Source organism: Ovis aries, chromosome 4, assembly GCF_016772045.2.
Source record: "Ovis aries strain OAR_USU_Benz2616 breed Rambouillet chromosome 4, ARS-UI_Ramb_v3.0, whole genome shotgun sequence".
Classification (NCBI taxonomy): Eukaryota; Metazoa; Chordata; class Mammalia; order Artiodactyla; family Bovidae; genus Ovis; species Ovis aries.
This window is the reverse complement of record NC_056057.1, coordinates 88,434,648-88,454,522: the sequence shown is the minus strand read 5'-3', so window position 1 is coordinate 88,454,522 and position 19,875 is coordinate 88,434,648. Positions and strand designations below refer to the sequence as shown.

Below are 19,875 nucleotides of genomic sequence, written 5' to 3'. Positions count from 1 at the left end.
GCCTAAAGGGTGTCTGAATGGAAAAAGGCATTTAACATAGAGGTGGTAGCTCGGATGGAGCAATTTCTGATCTCTCTAATTGATATAAAGCATGTATGTGTACATAGCAGTGTGCAGCATATGTCCGTAATATGATACTGCCCTGTATTTTTATAAGAAGATGAGGAGGATGACAGGAAGAGTCACCATCATGAACTTTTTGGCCAACCCGATACTTTGGTGGAGGAGGGGCACAGGGAAATAGAGGGATCCATTCTGCCTTTTCTCAGTGGGGTCTGTGGGTAGATAAGTTTTTCTGATCAGCAGTCCTCAGGGAAGGTGCCAACAGTTCTTGCTACTGAATGACCTGTGGGGTTTCAGGTAGAAGAGCTCAGTTGTTGTACCCTTGGACGAGCCTCCTTGTTTAGCTGAACCTCACAAAGCACAGGCTCCCTGTCTGGGACTCCACAATGTCCCATGTAGGCTTCCATGTTGCCCATCTCCTTACTTGGAACAAGCTGTACCCCTTCCTTTAACGCCTTTCTCTAGATGACCATCATTTCTCCATTTCCTCCCCTTCTTTGCTCTCTCTTTCTTTCTTTATTTTTCCTTTTCTCCCCAGGACCTGCAGTTCTCCCCAGCATCTCTTCTTCAGGTGTACAGATTCCTCTCCTCAGTTACCTCCTGAATGTCAGCGCTTTCTCCTCATTCATCTGATTTCTGTCCTTTAGAGGGAGGGAGAAACAACTTCTTTTTCTTTAGATGGGAGGAGGGAAAAGATGGGCGACTTCAGTTTCAGCCTGCAGCTAACTTTCTCTGATCTGAAGTTTCTGAACTCAAACACACACCCACCAAGAGGATAATTTGATTCTGTAGAACTCCATGTATTATACACAAGCAGGTAAAAGCCACCTTTTTGTTACATCTTTGATCCTATTTCCTATTTCTTTCTACGTAGTGAGTACATTTAATTCACTCTCTGTCAGAGTTTTTTTTGTAGAACTTCCTCTTATTGACCAAAAAGGAATGGGATGCAGCTCTGTCCTCTACCTTATAAGCTGATTAGGGAAAGAGATACATAAATTCATTAAAGGCAGAAGTTCTGTTCGTCATTCTATCCCCTCAGTTATTAATACAATATCTTACATACAGTGTTTGCTTGTTGAATCAAATTCAGGGCCACAAAATCTGGGGATGGTGAAGAACCAGCAAGAAATCTTAGCACATATATAGGAACTATTGTTGGTGCACTCCAGCTAGTTGTCATGATCTAGAGGGAAAGGAGAAAGACAAGGCAGTACTGTGATGAGATTATCACCGTAGCCCTCAATCCAACACCATCTTGAGTTCTATTTCTTCTTTAGCTGCAAGTCAGTCTGTTAAAAGTTAAGGTCAAATACATTTCAAATCTCTGCATATCTTATATGGAGAAAAATGGACCAAATGATCTTTAGACTAGTCTTCTCCCCATGTCCCCTTACAAACTTCACCGTGAGCATCAGTGTGTATACACAAGGAACTTTTACAGGCAGTGGCAGGGAGGGAGGCAGACAAGGAAAGGATGCTGAGAATGTGCACCCTATTTGAAGCAGGGGAGCAGAGTTAAAGCATACTAATTAATGCACAGTGGTCAAGCTGTCTTTTTAAAGGGCATGCTCAATTGTGTCTGACTCTTGCAACCCTTTGGACTGTAGTCCACCACGCTCCTTGTGCATTGGATTTTCCAGGCAAAAATATTGGCGTGGGTTGCTGTTTCCTCCTCTAGGGGATCTTCTTGAGCCAGGGATAGAACCTGTGTCTCCTGCATTGGCAGCAGCTGCTTTTCCAGTGGGCTACCTGAGAAGCCCCTCTTAAATGTACAGAAGTGAAGTTGCTCAGTCGTATCCGACTCTTTGAGACCCCATGGACTGTAGCCTACCAGGCTCCTCCTTCCATGGGATTACATAATTAAAGGGCTTCCTTGGTGACTCAGGAGTAAAGAATCTGACTGCTGATGCAGGAGACATGGGTTCAATCCCTGGCTCAGGAAGATCCCCTGGAGAAGGTAATGGCAATCTATTCCAGTTTTCTTGCCTGGGAAATCCTGTGGACAGAAGAGCCTGGTGGACTATAGTCCATGGGGTCGCAATAGAATTAGACACGACTCAGTGACTAAACAACAACATATAATTAAAAGGAATTGCTTTGAGGAGCCAAGAAGTGTTATCATAGAAAAGTAAACGTGTTCCAGAATGAAAAACCATCTTAGCCAAGAGCAATGCTTTGAAATTCATCAAGAAATCTTGCTACTTTAGCCTATTTTTTTAATATCACTGTTTGAAATGTATTACAACTATCAGCAACTTGATGTTGAAGCTTGAAGAATATTGAGGCATCTATAATGCTATAGAAATGTTGCAAAAAGAGGGAAGTGGACATTTTAAGGGTGATTTCTCAAATATTCACAGCATTCAGAATTTTAATGGTGCTATTGATAACCTTGTTATCTAATAGACTTCTGACTACAAAATGCATTAAACTTCTTGGCAGTAGTCAAATGAGTGGCAGCCAGAGATGGTATACATAGTGTGCTTGATAAAAATGCTATTTATTTATAAAGTGTTAGAGTGCCCATTATGTTCAAGTATGAAGTTTTGAGACTCTCAGTAAATTTAATCTAGAAGAAAATGTTTCAGACTGTTTTTAAGTTTCAGTAGAACACAAGGTACTCTGAGTTTTTCCTGAAGAGAATGTCAAATGTAAAAGCTAGTTTTGACATATTCACATGTAATAAGTTTTCAGGTAGCTTCCTTGGTTCTTTTCCATTATTGCCTACTTGTGGCTAAGGATATGGTGACTTTATAAGCTCAAACTTTCAGCTATTTCAGAAGTTTATATTAAAGGTGGATAAGTTTATAGTAAATAAACTTCTGAGTTTATTTAGAAGTTTATATTGAATAAATATAGTTTATTTATATTGAATAAATTGCATTTATTTATATATATATATATTTTCAGTATGTATATGTATATGTTAATCCTATTCAGAGAACTGAGTGGAAAAGAATTCAAGTTATTGTATTACTACTGTTTTAACCTCTCTAAGACTCTTTTCCCTAATCTGGAAATGGGGGTCCTGATTCCCTGACTGGCAGAGTGGTTTTAGGGGTTCAGTAAATAATGTTCTAAAGTATGTAGGAGAAATAAATTCCCCTTCTGTGATCAAAAAAATTACATTTTGTTGCCTTTCCCTTTCCTCATGAAGTTGAAATAATATAACCCAATATAGGTAAAGCCCCAAATCGATAGGAAGTGTAGACTCTCTTAGATGGAAGCAATCTTAGAAAGTTCAGTGCTTCTTGTCATTTGTGTGGCTCATGGACTACTTTGAGAATCTGAGAGTCATGACTCTTCACTACCAAAAAAATGCCTCTCTACACAAAAATTAGCATATAACTTTAAGGGGTTCAAGGATTCCCTCAAACCTAAGGTTCAGTTCAGTTCAGTTGCTCAGTCATGTCCAACTCTTTGCGACCCCATGAATCACAGCACGCCAGGCCTCCCTGTCCATCACCAAGTCCCAGAGTTCACTCAGACTCACGTCCATCAAGTCCGTGATGCCATCCAGCCATCGCATCCTCCGTCGTCCCCTTCTCCTCCTGCCCCCAATCCCTCCCAGCATCGAAGTCTTTTCCGATGAGTCAACCCTTCGCATGAGGTAGCCAAAGTACTGGAGTTTCAGCTTTAGCATCATTCCTTCCAAAGAAATCCCAGGGCTGATCTCCTTTAGGATGGACTGGTTGGATCTCCTTGCAGTCCAAGGGACTCTCAAGAGTCTTCTCCAACACCACAGTTCAAAAGCATCAATTCTTCGGCACTCAGCCTTCTTCACAGTCCAACTGTTGCATCCATACATGACCATTGGAAAAACCATAGCCTTGACTAGACGGACCTTAGTCGGCAAAGTGATGTCTCTGCTTTTGAATATACTATCTAGGTTGGTCATAACTTTTCTTCCAAGGAGTAAGCGTCTTTTAATTTCATGGCTGCAGCCACCATCTTCAGTGATTTTGGAGCCCCCCAAAAATAAAATCTGACACTGTTTCCCCATCTATTTCCCATGAAGTGATGGGACCAGATGCCATGATCTTCGTTTTCTGAATGTTGAGCTTTAAGCCAACTTTTTCACTCTCCTCTTTCACTTTCATCAAGAGGCTTTTAGTTCCTCTTCACTTTCTGCCATAAGGGTGGTGTCATCTACATATCTGAGGTTATGGATATTTCTCTCGGCAATCTTGATTCCAGCTTGTGTTTCTTCCAGTCCAGCGTTTCTCATGATGTACTCTGCATACAAGTTAAATAAGCAGGGTGACAATATACAGCCTTGACATACTCCTTTTCCTATTCGGAACCAGTCTGTTGTTCCATGTCCAGTTCTAACTGTTGCTTCCTGACCTGCATACAGATTTCTCAAGAGGCAGGTCAGGTGGTCTGTATTCCCATCTCTCTCAGAATTGTCCACAGTTTATTGTGATCCCCACAGTCAAAGGGTTAGGAATCCTCAATTTCATGTGACACCCTCAGTCTAAAGATGGAAAAATTAAGGAATATAAGTGATATACTCTTGAAAATTAAAAATTATTTTGAAAACTCTTCCCCCCAAAATCTCTAATTTAAGAACACAGCTTTCGTTGATTCTTGAGCAGTGTCCTCAGACCACAGCTGCATTTTATCGGTGGACTTCCTGTCTTATCAGCCTTTAGTGTGTGAGTGACTAAAAGCTATTTGCAATCGCACACAAAGTGAAATGAAATAATTTGGGTATTGATTCTGTTTTTAACATGCACATTCCCCAAAATTATACTAATGCATTCTCGTGAACATGCATTAAGTACCCATCATGGTCTAAAGTCAATTCAAGAGAATGAGAGCCCAAGATCTTGAGACCCATTTTCTCACTGATCTGAGCGCAGTCTAATAACAGGCTCATGAGCCTCTAACAGGAGAGCTCAGAGAGAGGAGTAAGTTACTCGGCCTTAAAACTTTGAGGATGTCCCACACTTAAGGTAACATTCAAGTTATGACTTGAATGATGAGTAGCTTTCTGCTCGAAGCATCCAAATGACCTAACTCCTTGTGGATGCAAATTTTAATGCAATGCACAACTTTCCTTTCAGTTTAGAATAATTTGCTTACTTTGTATGTACATGGTAACTACTCCCAATATATGTGGGGTGACTTACAAAGCCCTGTTTGGCAGTTTATCAACCACGCGGTTTGCAGACCTCAGGGTCATTGTCCTCTCTGGCTTGAAATTTCCAGTCACAAATGCTTGCAAATCCTCTCCTCAAAGTGTCCCTGCGCCTTCCTCTTTCTTTTCTGTTCCCATTGCCATCTTCCAATCATTCTCCATACACTAGACAGGCCCCTACCAGTCCTTCCTTGTTCTGCACAGTCACAAATTCATTTTCCCCAAATTAACTTATTCTAAAGCCCAGAGAAGAAACATTCGTTCCAAGTTACCTATAGCATAGAGTTGTGTGATGTGTGTGTGTGTATGTGTGTGTGTGCGTGTGTGGTCAGTCATGTCTGACTCTTTTGTGACCCCATGGACTGTAGCCCACCAGGCTCCTCTGTCTGTGCGATTTCCCAGGCATGAATATTAGAGTGCATTGCCATTGCTCCTCCAGGGGATCTTCCTGACCCAGGGATTGAACCCATGTCTCCTGCATTGCAGGTAGATTCTTTATCACTGCACCACCTGGGAAGCCCCATAGGATATAGTTACTAAGTCTGTTTATTTTCTTACTTAAAGCCTGGATGATCCAATCCCAGGCTTCTCAGCCATCATAACCCAGCTCACTTCTGCTCTATCCAGGCATGTGCAGGGCAGAGATGGTAAGAGCTCATGCTAAGTTATGTCTCACCTTTACCATGTATTCGCTGTTTCCTCTCATCTCTCCACGCTTGTTTCTTCATCTATGACTTATATGAATAAATAGCCAAATGGCTTAAAGTTGTTAGGAAAACTAGTGTGATGACACATGAGAAGTGCCTGGTGCTGCCCCTGACACATCCTTGGTTCTCAATAAATGGTAACATTTGTAGCCAGCTGCATCCTGGCCTTCCTCTGAAATGCACCACATCTCTGTCATTTCTAGAAACGCTTCTTTTGCTTACCAAGGTCATTGGTTTCTCCTTTAGGACTTGCCTCAGTTTCTGATTATCTTCCCACTGATTGCCCCACATGCACCTGCGCTCAGCTGTCTCTCACATCCCCTTCATCACCTCTGTTGGCTTGACACTGTTTCCAAAATTCTTACGTTTCCTCATCATCACAGCTAGAACTGTTCCCAAGTAGAGTAGACTGCTGTGCAAAGTCATGAGCCTCCTTGACTTCACCTTTATGTGAGGACATTGAAGTGATCATGAAACAGAGGGAAGATTGGATAATGGATGCCTGAGGATCCTAGCAGGAGTGATTTTTGGAGTCTGAGCTGTTTAAAAGCAAGGACATGTCATATTTCCTCCCACTTCCCACAGCTGAGATCCTTGTAGGCACACTCTGCTCTGCGGTGTTTGGCTCACTATTTTCCTGAAGAATCAACCTACTCTTTGATCCCTGTCAAGAGGGCCAGTGGCTTTCATCCTGCAGGGGAATTTAGGAGGATGTGTACCAGGGTTGGAGGATGGGAACCCCCACATGCATCACACTGTAACCTATAGTGAGTGTATAATAAATGTTTAATGAACAAGCACCAACCACAAGCTGTGTTTCACTGCATCATTGTATGTCACTTGGGGACACATTAAGAGCAAATGAAAATCTCCACATTTAAGGCTGAGGTTATAGGGAGATGCTGAGGGACTAGATTATTCCCCCCCCCCAAAAAAAGACTCCTTAGGTTCCTCAGAAAAAGCTCTTTATCTGAATATTTTCCTTTTCTTCCCTACAATCTCTATATATGGGCAAAGAGAGTCCAGAAATCTAAGACAATGTTTATCTTTAATATCCTTATTGAAAGCTCTATTTTGAAACAATCTCATTACACAGGGCGCCTCTAATTTTTGCCAGTTCATTTTCTCTCTGAAATCAACTGCTTTGCCTTCTGTGTTGCTGAATTCCAGGTAGCTGCACTTAATCTCTTTGTGGCCTAGCCTTTTCATACTAGTTTGCTGTAATAGGAAAAGAACCTTCAGCTTTAAAGAGCGGCTCCCCACCCTTCCCCACTGGAAGGGAGGAAATCAGTTAATTGCAGCCTGTCAGAGTTGTTTTAGGTGACTTTGTACTTCTTCAGTTTAAGATCAACATGAACCTTAGACATTTCAGGCTGGAAATTTAAATAGCAGCAAAAAAGCCTGGGTTTCGCTAATGCCGGGAATGACTCATCTGGTGAGAATGGTATTGTATTGATAATACAATACCGAGAGAAGGAAAAGACTGTGGTATCTGCTTTTCTTTGTATCTCTGGCCTTGAAGAGAATTATAACTTGTTTGTTGCAGAAGTTGAGCATCTAATATGCCGGTGCAGCTGTTAGTTCTAATATGTTAAATGGCAAAGCACTTGCCATTTCCTGTGATTGCTTTGTGGGTGAAGTATTTTCTGCAATCTGGTGAACTGATTTTTTGTTTGTTTGTTTTGTTTTAAAGAATTATTCATTTGTATTTCTTGTCTCTCTTATTTCTCAAATACATGCTTTCTCATTCTGTTTCAACACCCTGGTCTCATCATTACCTCTTTTAGAATCTGCTTGGCTTTTTGTTTTCAAGGTAACATGATTATGATTTGTTTTTAATATAGAGACCATGAACCAGGCGACTCCCGCGAGGAAGCTGGAAGAGGTTCTTCATCTAGCAGAGCTCTGCATTGAAGTCTTACAGCAGAATGAAGAGCATCATGCAGAGGTGATGACTTGTTTTAACTCTCACATAAAGCCACGCATAATGCTTTGCGATAGTGGGAAGGGCACTGAAGATGTGGCCCGTCCACAGCCTCTGATACACACCTGGCCATTTATCTGAGTATGTGCGCTTTTCCTGGAAATATAACTCCTATATGTTACAAAGGAATTGTGTATGTCTATAATTTAGTATCTGTACCTGACAACTGTCTTTCTGTGCGGAACACAGAAGAGCTTATGAGATCTGCCAAAGGTGTACAACTAGCAAGAAGCAAAGCTGGGACATGACCCCCATCTAATGATGCGAGATCACTCACCAGCTTTCCTCCCTGTATCCTGATGACTTTAGTTTAGAAATGTGAGTGAGTCGATGCGCACAAGGAGAAGCAGTCGTAAACAATAACAAAATCACACAGAAGACATTCATAACTGCCTCATTGGTAACTCTAGTGTTTCACTTTTACCATCAAGCTTTTCTTTCAATTTTCACTAACCCTGCATTTTTAATAGATTTTGAAAGTGCTGGTTCTAATTGTGTATTGACATTCAGTAGAGATATAAAATAGTATTTCATCAGGCAAGCTGCTTATTATGAGATTTAAAAGTGTCATTCTTTCTAATAGCCATGAGTTTATTTTTTTGTAAAAATGGGAGTTTTCCGACTTTGAATTAGGTAGAGAAAATGTATAAAATTAAGTAAATATAATAAATTTCAGTGCCCTAGCAATCCTTTTGGAGAAGGCAATGGCACCCCACTCCAGTACTCTTGCCTGGAAAATCCCATGGACGGAGGAGTCTGGTAGGCTGTAGTCCATGGGGCCACTAAGAGTCGGACACGACTGAGCGCCTTCGCTTTCACTTTTTACTTTCATGCATTGGAGAAGGAATACTCCAGTGTTCTTGCCTGGAGAATCCCACGGACGGGGGAGCCTGGTGGGCTGCCGTCTGTGGGGTCGCACAGAGTCGGACACGACTGAAGCAACTTAGCAGCAGCAGCAGCAATCCTTTTATTCTTGAGAAAGTATGTGAAATGAGCAAGAAGGGAAAAGAACAGATGCAGAAGAATTTATAGAATATTTATATTTAATGAAACCCAGTCCTCAAAATATAAGAAACTATAGGAAGTACATTTTAGGCAAATTCTCAGAAAAGAATATTCATGAAGCCATGCTGTAGATAACTAAGATGTATTGTATCTGCTTATAAATATGATCATTCAAAACATCTGCTTTTAGCTCACACCATGGAATCTAGTTTTTACCTTGCATCTGTCATGTGTGAACTTGTTATGGATATTTTATTTTAAACTGAAGAAACAGCTGCTTCAATAATTTGAAATGAATTCCCAGGAGGAGCTTTTCTAGACTAGTACTACCGCTGTGTTACAATGAAAATGATTATATGATAAAAATGTATATATGTGTTATCTTTGTCTTTTGTTAAAAGGCATTATCATCCGAGTATTAGACCTTTTTGAATTAAAAAAAAAATTCTGATTGGCTATCCAATTTCACCTAAACAGGTACATGTAATTTACATTTCACAAAAATTACATTCAATCTTCTTACACTAATAAGGAAAATAATAACTCTTCTGTCTTTTAAGTGTAAATAATGTTAAATACTTCCTGCAACCACTACATGCTTGTTAAAGTACAATATATCCAAACACAATTAAAATGTAAGTATTACTTATTTTCTAAGCTATAAAGATAGTTGATTTTATTGAACAGATATAATCAAAACTTGTAAATATCACTGAGCTAGATGTCAAAATACAGAAGTATTATAATGACCTCTTTTTAAAATGCTTTGTGACACTATGGCATGTCTTCATTCCACAATGCTTCCAAATTCTTGGGATTCCTCAGGGAAGAGAGGTGAGTAGAATAATTTTCATCATTTTTCTAGCATGGAATAACTCTTTTATGTGAAGATAAGATAGAACCCACTCTGGTTATAGTTTTAAAACCACCTAAATCCCTCTCCTTAGAATTAGCCATTCCCTTCTCCAGGGGATCAATTGAACCCAGATCTCCTAAATTGCAGGTAGGTTCTTTACCAGCTGAGCCACTAGGGAAGCCCAAGAATACTGGAGTGGGTACCCTGTCCCTTTTCCAGCAGATCTTTCTGACCCAGGAATTGAACCTGGGTCTTGTGCCTTGCAGGCAGATTCTTTACCAGCTGAGCGACCAGGGAAGCTGAAATTAAAGACTGTATGTATTTAAATGGACCAATCTTGGTTGTACTGTTTCCATGAATGTGTCTTATTACCAACTGCCTGCATAATTACTGCTGGTCATCAAAGAAAAGGCCAGCTTTACCTAAAGGATTTTGTCATTTGGGGTTTGATTGTATCATTTACTGTTTTCCCCCCACCCTGCCCCCACCATTTTCAACCAAGAGATCCAGGCTTTTCTCTGTTGGGGGGAGGGGTGAATTAGTCTGATTCCAAATTCGTTTCCAGAGTGGATGGATGGATGGCACTGTACAGTAATGTTGATTTTGCTGGATGTCCAGGCTAGACTGTCTTCACTGCACGAAAGAGAACCCAGCCCAGCTCCCTAGGTGGAGGTTAACACATCTGTCTGAGACACCTTCAAGTGGCCGTGTGTCAGCGCCTCTCTTTTTCCCTCCTCCTTCCGTCCTCAGGGCTGGTTCACTTCACAGGGCCAAGAGGTTGTTTCTGTCCTTCAGCAGTTTCCCAGTTGAGCAGGTTTCACGTCCTTCAGATCTTTCACAATAGCTTGCTTCTAAGACAGTCCTCCCTTCTCTCTGAGGGCCTCTCAACCTCTCCCCTCAGGCTTTTCTTCCGAATTTCTGTGTTTTCTCTTGAGAAAGATAGTTTGAGCTCCTTTCCAGAAAATCTTTAAAAGCCATCTTTCACATTCCTGGGACGAGACTGTGTCTGACCAGAAATTTGGACAAACTGTGTCCATCTAAGGCCTCTCACTCTGACAAAGGCGGCAAGTTTCAGATGCCTTCTGGAAAGCCTTGGGCTCTCACCCCGGCACACGCCTCCACACACGTGCACCACGTTCCTGGTGAGAAAACTTGCCAGAGGTACACAGTCAGGCCAACTCCAGACTCTACACTTTCCAGGGAGCCACGTTGTTATTTCTTAATTTCAGTAGAGTGGCTGGCATGGGCATCTTGTCTTAGTTCTGCTGACAGGTTTGACTCTCAGCATCACAGCAGGGATGTAAGTGCAGAGAGAAAGATGATGCTGCAAGCCTGAGCTGTCCCTTTAATCCTGTCAGACTCTTCCTCTCCTGGTGGATCCTGGGACTTGGCTGTGGGGATAGAGGGTCAGGAATATCCCCCAGGGAAGAGGCAGAGAGAGAGACAGCGTGATGGATATGAGCACAGCTCAGGTTATTACTCTGTGACTTATTGTTGCGCCAGAATCTTAATTGAAAGTCCCGAAAATATTTTAAATATGATATCATCCACCATATTGGTGACACTGTAGGCCAGGCGAATGTCAGGCAGTAATTTGGTGTTTGCCACTTGGCTCACTGTGAATGGTGGATGTGTCCTGCTCTCCAGCTGACTGGATCCCAGGCTGTCCCAGCAGCAGAGGAATGCAGGGAGAGGAGTTCAGTGCGGACACGCTTACTTGTGATTATGGTCATTCACGTAAACATCAGTGTCTGAACCAGATTATGTGTCTGGATGTGAGTGAGTGAGTGAAAATCGCTCAGGCATGTCTGACTCTTTGCAACACCATGAACTATAGCCTGCCAGGCTCTTCTGTCCATGGCATTCTCCAAGCAAGAATGCTGGAGTGGGTAGCCATTCCCTTCTCAAGGGGATCGTCCCAACCTAGGGCTCGAACCTCGGTCTCCTGCATTGCAGGCGGGTTCTTTATTGTCTGAGCCACTAGGGAAGCCCATGCATCTGGATAGATTCTAACAAAAAGAGAAAGGTTGTTTGATTTTTTTAAATGTTTCCCATTATTTTTGTTTATTCCTTATCTTTATTGTTGTTCAGTCACTAAATCCTGTCCAACTCTGTGACTCCATGAACTGCAGTACACGAGGATTCCCTGTCATTCACTATCTCCTAGAGTTTGCTTAAACTCATGTCCATTGAGTTGGTGATGCCATCCAACCATCTCATCCTCTGTGGCCCCCTTCTCCTCTCACCCTCAGTCTTTCCCAGCATCAGGGTCTTTTCCAATGAGTTGGCTATTCACATCAGGTAGCCAAAGTATTCAAGCTTCAGCTTTAGAATTGGTCTTTTCAGTGACTTATTCATAAACAAGATCTGTTTACTACCCACTACTAAGTAATTGCAGTCATCTCAACACTTGAGTTCATCTTAATTACACAGCATTTATATCTGGATAGCCAGTGAGATAAATCGACCTTTCATTTTTAGGATGGGTTTAGGTTTAGCGTTAGATTAGCCCGTGGTACAACAGATGTTCCTCTCTTTGGAAGAAGATGACCAGCAAGTGACTTTCATATGGCTGAGCTTTAGGGGAAGAATTCCACCTGCAGCAGGACTCTCAGACGAAACTGCACGGTCACAAATACCCTACCGAAAATGTTTCTTAGTCACTAACTTACAAACAGAATAATAGTAGCAATTTACCTTGACATACCTTTTGAAGTATTTTCAGCTTCTCATTTCACTTGATTATTTCAATATTTATATTCATCTAGGAACCCAATTAGAGAGATATTTTCATGAATTGAGTTGCAGAAAACTATGATTCCTTTGACATAAGTTTAGGTGTCACCCTGAAGGTTCAAATCCATTCTACTGGCTCCTCAAGAGAGCTTCAGTATTTCTAGAATATGGCCTCTCAGCATCATGTTACTGTATGTGTATGTTGGGGGCGTGTAATGATACCCTAGACACTGAACTGTGTCCAGAGCTTTTAGGATCATCCACAAAATACAAGATTGCAAGCCGATCTTTTTGGGGTGTGGAGGAAGCATATAATATGTTCCAAAATCAGATGCGCTGTTTTTGCTCATTTATGCAGTCATCATTTTTTTATTGTTGTAAAATATGAAATGTTTAGTGCATTTTGAGGGTAAAAGTAATAACAAGACTAAGACCCCAAAGAAATATGAAAAGAATTTTTTTAAATAAGACTATAATAGATGTTCTGGCAAGAACATCCTCAGAGGACAAAAACATTGGTCTGATCTGCAGAACTAGATAGACAAACAGAAGAGCAGAAAGGCAGTGTGAGATATATATATATCTATCTAGTTTATCTAGATAGATATATCTATCTAGTTTCTTAATCAACTATATATATATATAGTTGATTAAGAAACTAGATAGACAGTTTCTAAATGTGTAGTTGATTAAGAAACTAGAAAGACAGACAGAAAGGCAGTGTGCTATATAGAGAGTTTATTAAGAAGAGGCCATATATGTAAGAGCCTGGTCTCTACCCTCCAGCTGACCTGAATTCAAATCATTCCTCTGTTACCAATTGTATGACGTTGGGCAAGTTCCTTAATCTCTCTGACTTTGCTAACCTGTAAAACCCCTGGGTTGGGAAGATCCCCTGGAGAAGGGCATGGCAACCCAGTCCAGTATTCTTGCCTGGAGAAACCCATGGACAGAGGAGCCTGGTGGGCTACAGTCCATAGGGTGTAAAGAGTCAGACACAACTGAAGTGACCTAGCATGCAACCTGTAAAATAAGGATAATTGTACCATCTACCTGAAAGGATTAAGTAAAATAATGTGCAAAAAGTCTTTAGAACAGCACATAGAAACTATTCCACTCATGTTGGACATTACTATTCTTAAAACATCTAAAACTAACATTGTAGGATTTGTGTGAATTTTGACTCATTTTTGTGTTGCTGATAATGATTCATTTTTTACTTTTGTACAGCAAGAGATTTTCATATCCCTTGACTTTTCCACACAACCCTGGAGGAGGCTAGGGCAAGTATCATTACTGCCAATATGCAGATGAGGAAATGGAAATCCATCCAGGAACTGATTTGCCCATGAGCACTCAAGTCTCACCAAGTTCAAAAGCTCAGTACTCTTCCAGTTTTAGAGATAGTCTTGCTTGCCGCTGTTTCCAACTTCGCTAAGTAAACAAACATGGCTTTCAGAGTATTGTCAGCCACAAATATCGTTCTCACCATACAAGATTTATTTATTGTTAGATTTTGATAGACATAGTATGGCTGAAGAACTGCAATCAAGTTTTATTTTCAGTTCAGTTCAGTTCAGTTCAGTCACTTAGTCGTGTCTGACTCTTTGCAACCCCATGAATCGCAGCACACCAGGCCTCCCTGTCCATCACAACTCCCGGAGTTCACTCAGACTCACGTCCGTCGAGTCAGTGATGCCATCCAGACATCTCATTCTCTGTCATCCCCTTTTCCTCCTGCCCTCAATCCCTCCCAGCATCAGAGTCTTCTCCAATGAATCAACTCTTCGCATGAGGTGGCCAAAGTACTGGAGTTTCAGCTTTAGCATCATTCCCTCCAAAGAAATCCCAGGGCTGATCTCCTTCAGAATGGACTAGTTGGATCTCTTTGCAGTCCAAGGGACTCTCAAGAGTCTTCTCCAACACCACAGTTCAAAAGCACTTCCCTCTTAATTAAGTTAAACGTTACTTTCTGCCCCTGCTATCTCATTTACACTAATTAGTGGCTTAGCTTTAGGGCCAAGACTTCTGATTGGTGCCCTACAGATGAATGCGTTTCTGAGAAGGGTTTTCCCCTCCCTGGTGGTGCCCCTCATGCTGAGGAGCCTCGGCCACCCCCAAGAAATGTGTAGGTAGGAAATTATACAGCCTCTCTTCTTACTACCAACCCAGAGTGGGAGGACTGCCACCCAGAGGGGTGGCAAAAAGCAGAAGGGGACAGACAGGTGGTAGAACTGACCCTGTGTTCTCAAGGTAACAGCCTCCCTGCAACCCTTGTTTTTCATTTTCAAAGACAGTAGCTACTTAAAGCTTTCTCAGCTAATCATTAGAACAATCAGTATCCATCACAGATGGTCTTATGTTCAACAGGAATAACATTATCAGAAATACAGTTTGAAACATAAGATATATTCATCTGTAAAACATAAAGAAAATTTCAAGTTGATAGCAAAGTCTTGCCAACCTGAAGCTGTTTTGTGTGTGTGTGTGTTTTGTTTTTAAGAAAATGATATTCCATTGTGTTCCATTCTCTATCATGGCTCTGTCTTCCAAGTTAACTTTTTAAAGAGCTTTGGAAATTTTTCTGAGTCTTGAGACAATCGTGACCAAACATGACTGTTATTTTCTTAATTTGAACCTTTCGCAAAGCTATTGGTTGTGAACTGGAAGTGAGACTTTGAAAATGTTTCTCTTTGCAGTACTGCGTTTTTCCTAGCATTTCTATCATGATGTAGTCAGAGGAAAGAATCCAATTCTTCTTATCTGTGTCACTAACACAGCTCTAAAAGATAGAAGCAAAATATATAAACAATGAAATTGTGTCTGCTACTTTTTTTTGCATGTATATTATTGTCATAAACTCATTCTAAGAGAAATTTAAATTTTAAAAATTCAAATATAATATTTTCAAAGAGCAATAGCTTGATGTACATAGAATATATGGCTTCCAACAGATTTTTACATTCATATATTTGTAACAGCAAAGTCAAATTTATATGCATGGAGTCAACCATTAAAATGTCCCTAACACTAGAGTCCGTTATTTGTACTGCACCACCCTTTTTCTTTACCTACTGTTTTCTTCAGTTTCCACCTACTAATATGTTACACAATAATATTTTTATAAATATATTGGACATTATTATTGTGGCAAAAGTTTATAAGAAAATACTCAATATGTCAACATCTTATAATCCACTTTTTTTGGTTTATGGTTTGGCTCTTTTTATAATTTATTTAATATAATAAATATATAATATATTTTATATTTATTATATAATAAATATTTGCATTTAATATAATAAATTCAAATTTATTATAATTTGAATTTATATTGGAAGAAATTAATGGAGTTTTGCAACCACAAATCTCACATGTTCTTAGAAAGTTCTTCAAAATAAATATGGACTTCTCTGAGTATAGTACGATGAAACTTTTTCTAAGGTTATTTTTAATTGAATAACAAAAATATCTGTATCACACAAATGCATGTGATAGTTTTATAGTTACTTGGTTAAAAACTTATAGTGCTATCAAAAGCTACATTTAAAAAGGGGAGGGGAGAAGACCTGAGAGACATTTCACTAAAAACAGTATAAAGAGAGCCCTAAAACATATGAGAAATGTTAAATTCATCTAAAATTAGAAAAATTCAGATTAAAACAAAACTGAGAAAAAGTCAGAAAAGCTCGCGTTATTTTTTGTGTGATTATTCTCTGGTGGCTCAAACAGTAAAGAATCTACCTGCAATGCAGGAGACCTGGGTTGATCCCTGGATCAGGAAGATCCCCTGGAGAGGGGAATGGCAGCCCGCTCCAGTATTCTTCCCTGGAGAATTCCATGGACAGAGGAGCCTGGTGGGCTACAGGCCAGGGGTCACAAAGAGTCAGACACAATCGAGTGACTAACACATGCACATAATGAGAATACTAAAAATAAGATATACCTTCTAAGCAAAATGTCAAGTCTACAATACAGTGTTGTAGGTACTGTGCTGGGAGTGGACCTCTAGGATGTGTTCACCTTATAAAATGGAATCTCTGCACCACCACCACCACACTTTCCTTTTACACCTTTTCCTGTTAGTCCGCTCTCTGAAATGACCATTCCACTCTCTGCTTCTATGAAATTGACTATTTTAGATTCCTCATATAAATCATAAAGTATGATTATGTAAAGTATTTGTCCTTCTTTGTCTGGCTTATTTTACTTGTTCTCCAGGTTCAATCATGTTGCTACAAATGGCACGATTGCCTTTTAAAGGTGAAAATTATTTTATTGTGTGTGCATATGATATTTTGTTTTCCAGTCACTCAGTTGTGGGCTTTTGTTATTGTTGTTCAGTCACTAAGTCGTGTCCAACTCTCTGTGACCCCATGGACCTCAGCACCCCAGGCTTCCCTGTCCTTCACCATCTCCTGGAGTTTGTTCAAACTCATGTCCATTGAGTCAGTGATGCCATCCAACCATCTCATCCTCTGTCACCCTCTTCTGCTCCTGACTTCCATCTTTCCCAGCATCAGGGGCTTTTCTGATGAGTCCGCTCTTCATATCAGGTGGCCAAAGTATTGGAGCTTCAACTTCAGTGTCAGTCCTTCCAATGGATACTCAGGATTGATTTCTTTTAGGATTGACTGGTTTCATCTCCCTGCAGTCCAGTGGACTCTCAAAGAGTCTTCTCCAGCACCACAATTTGAATGTAAAATTTATTCAGTGCTCAGCTTTCTTTATGGTCCAACTCTCACATCCATGCACAACTACTGGAAAAAACATAGCTTTGACTATACAGACCTTTGTCAGCAAAGTGATGGCTCGCTTCTGTGTCTTGCATGCGTGTTCAGTCACTTCAGTTGTGTCCAACTCTTTTCAACCCTAAGGACTGTAGCCCACCAGGCTGCTCTGTCCATGGGGATTCTCCAGGCAAGAATACCAGAGTGAGTTGCCATGCCCTCTGTGTCTTAGCTACTGTGAATAATATTTCATTGACTGTGGCAGTATAAATACCTCTTTGAGATTCTTATTTCAATTCCTTTAGAAATATACCCAGAGATGGGATTGATGGGTCCTATGAGAGTTCTAGTTTTAATTTTTGAAGGAACTTTCATACTGTTTTCCATAGTGGCTGCACCAATTTATACTTCTATCAACAGTGTACAAGGGTTCTCTTTCCTCTACAACCTCAAAAAAACTTATCTTTTGCTTTTGTGAATAATAGCCACTCTAACAGGTGTGAAGTAATATCTCATTCTGGTTTTGATTTGCATTTGAAAATCAAATGATGATTAGTGATGTTGAGAACCTTTTCATATACCTGTTGACCATGTGTTGGTCTTCTTTGGAAAAATGTCCATTTGGTCCTATGTCCATGTTTTAGTCATGTTATTTATTTTTTGTTTTGTTTTGTTTTTGCTTTGAGTTATAGGAGTGTATTATATATTTTAGCCCTTTATCCTGTATATGGCCTACAAATATTTCCTCTCATTCCCTTGTTGATTGTTTTCTTTGCTGTTCATTAAGTTTTTAGTTTGATGATTTGCTTGTTTTTGCTTATGTTGCCTGTGCTTTTGGGGTCATATCTGAGAAACCATTGCCAAGGCAAGGCTAAGAAGCTTTTTCTCTGTGTTTTCTCCCAGGAGTTTCATAGTTTCATGTCTTACGTTTAAGTATTTAATGCTTTTTGAGTTGATTTTTGTATATGGTCCAAAACAATAGTCCAGCTTGATTATTTTGCTTGTGAATATCCAGTTTTCCTGGCACTGTTTATTGAAGGGACTTTCCTCATTTTATATTCCTCAAGAATATAACCTTTTAGAAGGTTAGTTGATCATATATGTGTGGGTTCGTTTCTGGGATCAGTATTATGTGTCATTGGTCTGGGTGTCTGTATTGATGTCGGTGCAAGATTGATTTAATTACCACAGCTTAGTAATATACCTATTTTGATATCAGAAATTGTGGTGTCTTCAGCTTTGTTCTTAAGATTATTTTAGCTATCTGAGGTCATTTGTGATTCCATATGAGTTTTATTTTCCTATTCCTGTGAAAAAAAGTTCAATGGAATTTTGATAGGTTTTGTGTTGAAACAGTAGATTGTTTGGGGAAATATGGGCATTTTAACAATATAAACTCTTCCAATCCATGACACTGGATAGTTTTCATTTATTTGCAACTGCTTTAGTTTCTTTCATTAGTGTTTTATGATTTGTAGTTTACAAATCTTTTACCTGTTTGGTTAGGTTTATTTCTAGGAATTCTTACTCTGTTGTTTCTTAATTTCTAATTTGTTTTTCAGATTGTTATTAGTGTGTACAGGAATGCACATGATTTTTGTATGTTGATTTTTATATCCCACATGTGTGCATGCATGCTCATTTGCTCAGTCATGTTTGAGTCTTTGCAACCCTATGGACTATAGCGCACCAGGCTTCTCAGTCCATGGGATATTTCAGGCAAGAATATTAGAGTGGGTTGCCATGCCGTCCTCCAGGGTGTCTTTCCAACCATTTGCATGCTTATATATTCATAATTATCCTAGTTTTCTGGCGAATTGACCCTTTCCCATTAGGTAATGACCTTTTTTGTTCCTTGTGGTAATTGTTAACATATGTAAGTATAGCCACTCCTGGTCACTTTTGACTATCATTTGCATGGAATAATTTTTTTCTACCCCTTCAATTTCAGCCTGTGTGTGTCTTTAAATTTCAAGTGAGTTTCTCACAGGCAGCAATCTTATTGTTGTATCTTGTGGTTTTATCCATTCAGCCACTCTGTGTCTTTTGATTGAAGAGTTTAACACATTTACATTTTTTTTAATTTTTATTTTTACTTTATTTTACTTTACAATACTGTATTGGTTTTGCCGTACATTGACATGAATCCACCATGGGTGTACATGAGTTCCCAAACATTTACATTTAAAATTATTGATAGATAAGACTTACCTTTCAGCTGAACTTCAGATCTTTTCACCATCTGTTTTAAACTTTTAACTCACAGTCACATACAAAACCCTGCAGTTTTACTTCCTGAATACGTTTTATGTTATTGGTGTCAAATTTTACCTCTTCTGTACTAATATATATCCCTTAATAAATTTTTGTGGTTATGAAAGTGAAAGAGAAGCCGCTCTTTGCGACCCCATGGACTGTAGCCTACCAGGCTCCTCTGTCCATGGGATTTGCCAGGCAATAGTACTGGAGTGGATTGCCATTTCCTTAATACTTGCCTCTTTTGGATTTTATAGTACAGTTTAAAGTTATTTATGCACCAGCATTACAGTATTATTTGTCTATATATTTACCCTTACAAGTGATATTTATACTTTCATACATATTTATGTTAGATTTAGCATCCTTTGTTTCAACTTGGAGAATTTTCT

At 39.8% G+C, this 19,875-nt stretch overlaps 1 protein-coding gene across 11 annotated transcripts in view; it reads left to right on the top strand.

The window, feature by feature from the left end:
* Positions 1 to 19,875, top strand: part of CADPS2 (calcium dependent secretion activator 2) — a 574,734-nt gene that overhangs the window by 461,471 nt on the left and 93,388 nt on the right. For all 11 annotated transcript variants that reach the window (XM_060414820.1, XM_060414821.1, XM_012177054.4 and 8 more), the window contains one exon: positions 7,761 to 7,864. In XM_060414820.1, coding sequence (XP_060270803.1) covers positions 7,761 to 7,864 — 104 coding nt within the window. The remainder of the gene's footprint in view (positions 1 to 7,760; positions 7,865 to 19,875) is intronic.